The 8,787-nt window shown below is 42.0% G+C and overlaps 1 protein-coding gene across 1 annotated transcript; it reads right to left on the bottom strand.

Moving 5' to 3' along the window:
- Window positions 1-7,948: 7,948 nt before the first annotated feature.
- LOC126474353 (jerky protein homolog-like) lies at window positions 7,949-8,554 on the bottom strand. Its single transcript, XM_050101819.1, has one exon. It carries the CDS (start codon window positions 8,552-8,554, stop codon window positions 7,949-7,951), a length of 606 nt encoding a protein of 201 aa, XP_049957776.1.
- Between the last annotated feature and the right edge of the window lie 233 nt (window positions 8,555-8,787).

An 8,787-nucleotide genomic window follows, 5' to 3' on the forward strand; every position in this document is an offset into this window, starting at 1 on the left:
CCCCCCACCACATCTCCCCTTCCCTCCCCCCCTCTAGCACCGTCCATTCCTCTTTTTCTTGCCTTCTCCCTTGTCTCCTTACCCCTTGTGTTCTTTTAATCGCCACAGTGTGTGGTTTTTTGTGCACACTACTTTTTTTAGATTTTTGTCTCCATTTTTACAGTCACACCTATTTTGTATGTTATCTTCCATTATGTTCCCCCCCTTTTTTTACACCTCTGTTTCGCCATATTTTCTCCTTTATGTTGTTTTAAATGTCTCCTAGTTCTGTACTTACTGGCCATGCAGTTCTAGGCGCTACAGTCTGGAACCGAGCGACTGCTACGGTTGCAAGTTCGAATCCTGCTGCGGGCATGGGTGTGTGTGATGTCCTTAGGTTAGTTAGGTTTAATTAGTTCTAAGTTCTAGGCGACTGATGTCCTCAGAAGTTAAGTCGCATAGCGCTCAGAGCCATTTGAACCATTTTTTTCTGTACTTACAGCCTCTTGGCTGGCTGAAGAGCGGCACTGATGCTCCTGCCAGCCCGCCCCAGACGGGAAATTGAAATTCAATAAAGAAAAAAAGAAAAAACAGTCGATTGATGAGAACGTTGACCGATGGCATTGTTTAGAGGCCAGTGACTGATCTCGAAATTACGCAGTTTGCGTAATTACATTGGCCGGATACTGATAGAAACAACCGGTAAAAGAGATCTCAGGGACGCTGAAATAAAAGTTTAATAAAGTAATAACTGATTGAACACTGTGAGGGTGAGGTTGATCTGAGATCCTGTTATTCTGCGCAACGGATTAATCTGAGATGTACCCTTTACCCTGTGGCTCCTGCAGGATACAATTTCCACCCCCATACTACTACAGAAGTCAGACAGACGCTCCTAACGTTCAAAAGAGAAATGCCTGAAAAACTTTCAGCAATAAATATCTTCTGGAGTCGTCCGCTGTAAGGAAATGACACAAAAATTCACAACATTTCTTACGTAACTAGTGGGATACTTGGGTACTGGAGGAGTGCTAGTTAGTGTAAGAAAAACATGAAACTAACGAAAGTTATTATTTATTCTGCAAAAATTCTGAGGAATCACAATGGTGCTTTTAGTTATGAATTGAACGAGTTATAGCCTGGTTCTTTTCAGAATGTGAAGTTACCTCTCAAGGATAGGATTCGCTAATGAAATTTCTACACAAAGTTTAAGATGGTTGTTGACTTGGCGGAATGGCTGAGAGGCGCGCCTACTCAACTTGAATATTTATCCTTTAGAATGTTGCTAGGTACAGTCGAGGCTGTCGCATGTGAAATACAGTGAAGTGTACTGTTGTGGAGGAAATATGGGGGTCGCAATAGCTGTAGTGCACAATACCGTAAGCTGCGGTGACTGCTGTCTGCGCCGCTCGCTGCTGACAAATAAGATAACTCTCGTTCTATCTGGATTGCTCTTCGCCAATGAAACTCTCCCTACGCCTTGATGAAGTCAAGGATTCCTATTTGCCCCTAGTCTAACTATTGGCGTGGTACACCGGTCAGATAACCAGTCCACCGCGATTCCACTCAAAAATTCGCTCGCAGGCGCTTAAGTATAACTCTGTCCGTTCACACCGCACAATAAGTGTGTCGGCCAACACATTGAACTATGCTCAATCACAAGGACTCAATATAGAGAGTCGCACTTCGATTCGCTCTCGACAGAGGTGCTCTCCCAATGAAGTACTGAGGAGAGACTTGTTCCTCGCTCCAAGAGCGACAGCAGAACGGCGCCTCTCCACGCCAGACGTGAAGGGGTATATCTCTCGGTCTCTTCCATTACTCCTTCAGCTCAAGGCGTCAGAAATATCGTCTACCAATCAGCATTGATCTTCTAAAACAGGAGAATGACGTTTCGTTTAAGGCGACCAATCCGGAAATCTGTAGTATTGGCGTTTGGCGTTCGCTGTCTCCCTGTGAAAATCGCTGAAACTGCGTGCTATGTGTAAAGAATGTGTAGGCTGGCCACTCCCACACAATGTAGCAGAATTTGCTTTTAAGCCAAACACGGGACCGTTGCTCCTTTCCCTCGGGTGAACGCTGTCCGCTCCACAGGCGTCCGCCGACCGATGTAGATGGGTTGGGACTGGCCTCCTGGCACGTGGTTGCCTCTCTCGAACTAAAAGCTCCTGTGACCATCGTGTGTGGAATGTATGTGTGTACGCCAGCCTCGAGTATTTCAACCACGGTGTGCACTTGCGATTTATTAGTTATTTGCATATCGTTTACATGAATTCATACAACACTGACTTTATATTATCGAGTTTGGGTTTGAATGAAGCGCCTTGATGTGCAGAATATGATTGTGAGGGCGGAATATGTAAGCAATGAAGGTCAGGAGACCACGATGCCTTACAACACTACCAGCGTTCGGCAGTGTCCACCAAACAATTTTCGGCAACTGTCCTTCACTGCAGCCTGAAAATGTTCTAAAATGGAGCATAATAGTTTGATATGTGGAATTAATGAAAAAGGAAAGTAGATTGTTAATTTAAAGATGGAGCATGGAATGTCAGATCCCTTAATCGGGCAGATAGGTCAGAAAATTTAAAAAAGGAAATGGATAGGTTAAAGTTAGATATAGTGGGAATCAGTGAAGTTCAGTGGCAGGAGGATCAAGACTTTTGGTCAGGTGAATACAGAGTTATAAATACAAAATCAAATAGGGGTAATGCAGGAGTAGGTTTAATAATTAATAGAAAAATAGGAATGCAAGTAAGCTACTACAAACAGCATAGTGAACGCATTATTGTGGCCAATATAGATACGAAGCCCATGCCTACCACAGTAGTACAAGTTTATATTCCACTCTGACCACAATCTATTGGTTATGAACTGTAGATTAAAACTGAAGGAACTGCAAAAAAGTGGGAATTTGAGGAGATAGGACCTGGATGAACTGAAAGAACCAGAGGTTGTAGAGAGGTTCAGGGAGAGCATTAGGGAACGGTTGACAAGAATGGGGGAAAGAAATACGGTAGAAGAAGAATGGGTATCTCTGAGGAATGAAGTAGTGAAAGCAGCAGAGGATCAAGTAGGTAAAAAGACGAGGACTAGTAGAAATCCTTGGGTAACAGAAGAAATATTGAATTTAATTGATGAAAGGAGAAAATATAAAAACACATTAAATGAGGCAGGCAAAAAGGAATACAAACGTCTCAAAAATGAGATCGACAGCAAGTGCAAAATGGCTAAGCAGGGATGGCTAGAGGACAAATGTAAGGATGTAGAGGCTTATCTCACTAGGGATAAGATAGATACTGCCTACAGGAAAATTAAAGAGACCTTTGGAGAAAAGAGAACCACTTGTATGAATATCAAGAGCTCAGATGGAAACCCAGTTCTAAGCAAAGAAGGGAAAGCAGAAAGGTGGAAGGAGTATATAGAGGGTCTATACAAGGGCGATGTTCTTAAGGATAATATTATAGAAATGGAAGAGAATGTAGATGAAGATGAAATGGGAGATATGATACTGCGTGAGGAGTTTGACAGAGCACTGAAAGACCTAAGTCGAAACAAGGCCTCGGGAGTAGACAACATTTCATTAGAACTACTGACAGCCTTGGGAGAGCCAGGCCTAACAAAACTCTACCATCTAGTGAGCAAGATGTATGAGACAGGCGAAATACCCTCAAGACTTCAAGAAGAATATAATAATTCCAATTCCAAAGAAAGCGGGTGTTGACAGATGTGAAAATTACCGAACTATCAGTTTAATATGCCACTGCCGCGAAATACTGACATGAATTCTTTACAGACGAATGGAAAAACTGGTAGAAGCCAACCTCGGGGAAGATCAGTTTGGATTCCGTAGAAATGTTGGAACATGTGAGGCAATATTGACCCTACGACTTATCTTAGAAAATAGATTAAGGAAAGACAAATCTACGTTTCTAGCATTTGTAGACTTAGAGAAAGCTTTTGACAATGTTGACTGGAATACTCTCTTTCAAATTCTGAAGGTGGCAGGCGTAAAATACAGAGAGCGAAAGGCTATTTACAGTTTGTGCAGAAACCAGATGGCAGTTATAAGAGTCGAGTGACATGAAAGGGAAGCAGTGACTGGGAAGGGAGTGAGACAGGGTTGCAGCCTCTCCTCGATGTTATTCAATCTGTCTATTGAGCTAGCAGTAAAGGAAACAAAAGAAAAATCTGGAGTAGGTATTAAAATCCATGGAGAAGAAATAAAAACTTTGAGGTTCGCCGATGACATTATAATTCTGTCAGAGACAGCAAAGGACCTGGAAGAGCAGCTTAACGGAATGGGAAGTGTCTTGAAAGGAGGATATAAGATGAACATCAACAAAAGCAAAACGAGGATAATAGAATGTAGTCGAATTAAGTCGGGTGAAGCTGAGGGAATTAGATTAGGAAATCAGACACTTAAAGTAGTAAAGGAGTTTTGCTATTTGGAGAGCAAAATAACTGATGATGGTCGAAGTAGAGAGGATATAAAATGTAGACTGGCAATGGCAAGGAAAGCATTTCTGAAGAAGAGAAATTTGTTAACATCGAGTTTAGATTTAAGTGTCAGGAAGTCGTTTCTGAAAGTATTTGTATGGAGAGTAGCCATGTATGGTGGTGAAACATGGATGATAAATAGTTTAGACAAGAAGAGAATAGAAGCTTTCGAAATGTGGTGCTACAGAAGAATGCTGAAGATTAGATGGGTAGATCACATAACTAATGAGAAGGTATTGAATAGAATTGGAGGGAAGAGATGTCTGTGGCGCAACTTGACTGGAAGAAGGGATCGGTTGGTAGGTCATATTCTGAGGCATCATGGGATCACCAATTTAGTGTTCGAGGGCAGCGTGGAGGGTAAAACTCGCAGAGGGAGACCAAGAGATGAATACACTAAACAGATTCAGAAGGATGTAGGTTGCAGTAGGTGCTGGGAGACGATGAACCTTGCACAGGATAGAGTAGCATGGAGAGCTGCATCAAACCAGCCTCTGGACTGAAGACCACAACAACAACAAACATTATAATTAAATTAGCGTAACCATTTAATCAAAAGTTATAGAAACGCGAGCGACTCTTTACGTTTTGTGAAACAAACGTCGAAAACAAACGAGAGAGAGAGAGAGAGAGCTCACAGCTCCTGCTTTTATATAATCCAAAAACAAATTACGGAGACTGCCTTCAACTTGCTTTACAGTTTCGATAGATAAACATTTCTCTGGAATATTCTGCAGCGAAACAGCAAAAAAATAAATTCCTTTCGTTACATCGTGACCTTTTCTCCTTTACAGATTTATTTACACAGAGAAAATTTATTCTTAACGTATTTGAGCCTTTAAAAAGATTGGGTCATATTCCATTGTTATTCAGAAGCAACGTTTCAGAAGATATGGCAATCCTATACTTACATCACGATATGCTCCCATCATTGCCATGAGATAGTCGCCAATTAAGTGTAGAAAGCATAACATTCATGCCTCCAGACAACTTTTCAGGGGTGCGCTGCTTACATTGCATAAGTTACATGAAAGTGATGATATTCATTTATGTAACATTAATCACCGAATTTTATCCTGAACTATACGCTCTGTCCCATAAACAAAATACAATACATCACAGAAGTTGTCTGGCCATAGGTACTTAATGCTACCCGTGTGAAGCAGTGCCGGGTCGCCAGCAAAGTCAAAACATATCACATTAATTCGTTCGTAGATTTTCTACAACTTTGTAGTGCTTTGTATTTGTCCATGTTCAGCTACAGAACGCCCCTGTCGTATTTTTTGCGGTCTTGAAGACGTGGTCATCATAGAACGAAATGATTAAAAAAAACGTATCTTAGTCCTTAGCGTTCTAGTCTCGTAGTGGTGAGGTCCCTTGTTCGTTTTTCTCTAAGGCATCAGCATTGTTATATGAGATGAAGCAGTGTTAGTGACAGTGTGTAGCTAAATTTTTTTCCAGGGACGGGATCTGTGAATCCAGTCTATCTGCATCTAAAGTAAAACACATGTTAGGGTGTGAGAAAGCTTTCTAAATGTCTGCGTAACGTGTATCTTCAGTGGGACGTGGGTAGCTGGGTACCAGCCCGCCAGCCTGGTGTCACTTGAACCGCAGAAAAATCATATCCACACCGGTCTTTGTCGATAATCCGCCGAACGGATTCGATCTGGGGTCGGCGCATCTCCCTGAATCCGGAAGTAATGCGTTAACGCACTTGGCTATGCGGGTAAGAAAAGTGCTAGAAAATGGGGGAGAAGGACATAAGCATGCTGGCCCGGCAGGTAGCAGGACCCATGCTTCCCAAAGAAACCTTAGGCACCAACAGGTAGTAGCTCCAAGTCATTTGTGCCTCCACAGAATGGCAGCTTGTGGACTTAGGTTTCTGTTTACAGTAGATCGTTTTATACTGAACATGTTCTCCGACGCTGTGGGTAGAACGAGGAAGAAAATGCTCCTTCAGAAGGTTACGCCTTCGCATTCCAAAAATTGTTAAAATGTGGTGTAGTGCAATGGAAAAATGAAATGAAATGTCGTGTGACGAGGGCCTCCCGTCGAGTAGACCGTTCGCCTGGTGCAAGTCTTTCGATTTGACGCCACTTCGGCGACTTGCGCGTCGATGGGGATGAAATGATGATGATTAGGACAACACAACACCCAGTCCCTGAGCGGAGAAAATCTCCGAGCCAGCCGGGAATCGAACCCGGGCCCTTTGGACTGACAGTCAGTCGCGCTGACCATTCAGCTACCGGATGGTGCGATGGAGATGCAAAGTTAAGAATTGCAAAACTTTTATTAAAACTGCCTCCAATGAGGAAACCGATATGCTCGAAAGTCGAGACGACCTCAACCGTGAAGAAATAGCTGGTGATAAAATTCAGAGGCAGAAAATAAATTGTGATATGAAGACGAAAGATACAGAAAATATATGTCAGAGACCATCAAAACTTGCATATAATCAGCAGAAAGGAGAACACACGGGCATGATTACCATTAAAGATGCCGATAGCCTTCGCAAATCCATTTACAAAGTTAGGAGGATAATTGTACAGAAATTACCCTCAAGTATTCAGGAGGTTCATGTTGTTCTGAACACATTAAGTGTAAAAATTACCAATGGGCGGATTTTTGTTACGTAATGAAGCTGACATAACCGTTGTGATATTCTGTAAAGCTGGAAAACCTTAAACCGTTTAGTATGTGACAATATATGCTGAAGTGACAAAATTTCTTGGGATACCTTATAATATCCTGCCGAACCTCGTTTTTCCCTGAGTGGTGCTCTACTTGGCATGGACTCAACAAGTCGGAAGTCCCCTGCAAGTATCAAACAACGGAAAATCCAGGATGGAATGTAACAATACCAGAGAAGGAAAATTGCTACTCACCATATAGCGGAGATGCCAAGTCGCGATAGGCACAACAAAAAGATTCACACAATTATAGCTTTCGGTCATTAAGGGCTTTGTCAGCGGTAGACACACATACACACACGCACACACACACACACTCACATAAACGCAACTTGCACACACGTCTGCCATCTCAGAGAACTGAAACCACACTCTGAGACTGCAGACGTGTATGCAAGTTCCGTTTGCGTGAGTGTGTGTGTGCGTCGGTTTATGTGTGTCTTCTGCTGACAAAGGCCTTAATGGCTGAAAGCTATACATTGGAAACTCGATTAACCGTCATCTTCGGGACCGTGGTCGTGACGGTTGAGCGAACAGACTGATAACAGAAACACTGTATTCCTCCAAAAGATAACCTCCATCAATTATTTTATGTATAGACACATATCACTCTCACAGTAATATAATAATATTTCGTAGCGAAAACAAATTAAACACGATTGTAATAGCAAATAAAACTACTTATTACATGATAAAAACATCCGTACAGTAGCTACAACAGTTGCAAAATACGTAATGTACAGTACTGTACTGTACTATAAACTTACAGGTGAAATAGTTTATCTAGCTTGGAAATAGTCAGTCAGTTTCTTCTGTCTCTTTGATGTTCGAGCTTTCAGCGCGGCAATATTTCGTATTTTTCGGAGCAGTAGTGCCTGCGTTGCATTAGCCTCTTCTTGACTTTCAAACCATTCTATACACTTGGACAGCATTGTTTCGGCCTCTGAATGGCTAATAGTCTGTTTTTCCTCATGGTTTGAACACTCGTCTTCATCAGCCCCTTCTTCTTCTTCTTTGGTGGCACTTACGCTGGCAACAATTTCGTCATCACTCAACATTTGAAAACCCCCGTCCACTTTGTCACACTCTAACCACTCTGATACTTCTTCTGACATCAAATTTGTGCTGATTTCTAAATTATTGCACAAATTGACCATCTCGTCAACTGTCACACACTCAGGTTCCACCGATTCTTCACCTCTAGGTTGAGGCCAAAGTTTATTCCAGCCGTTCTTGAGATTTGACACTGACAAATCACTCCACGCACTGGCAACATTGAAAATGGCATCTTTAATAGTGTAAGACCTCCAAAACTGTTTTACAGATGTTGATTCATCAGATGAGAGCAAACTTTCGATAAATATTATTCTATAACTATGTTTCATGTTTTCGATGATTCCCTGATCCATGGGCTGTATAAGTGAAGTTGTGTTTGCTGGCAGAAAGAGACATGTTATGTTGCTGTCATCACTTTTCATTTCACAAGTAGGGTGCGTCGGGGCATTGTCTAATAGCAATAGCGCTTTTTGTGGCAACTTCTTTTCAGCCAAATGTGCTCTAACTTGAGGTACAAATTGTTTGCGAAACCAGTCATAAAAAAATGATTGATCCATCCAAG

Source organism: Schistocerca serialis, chromosome 4, assembly GCF_023864345.2.
Source record: "Schistocerca serialis cubense isolate TAMUIC-IGC-003099 chromosome 4, iqSchSeri2.2, whole genome shotgun sequence".
NCBI classification, from domain to species: domain Eukaryota; kingdom Metazoa; phylum Arthropoda; class Insecta; order Orthoptera; family Acrididae; genus Schistocerca; species Schistocerca serialis.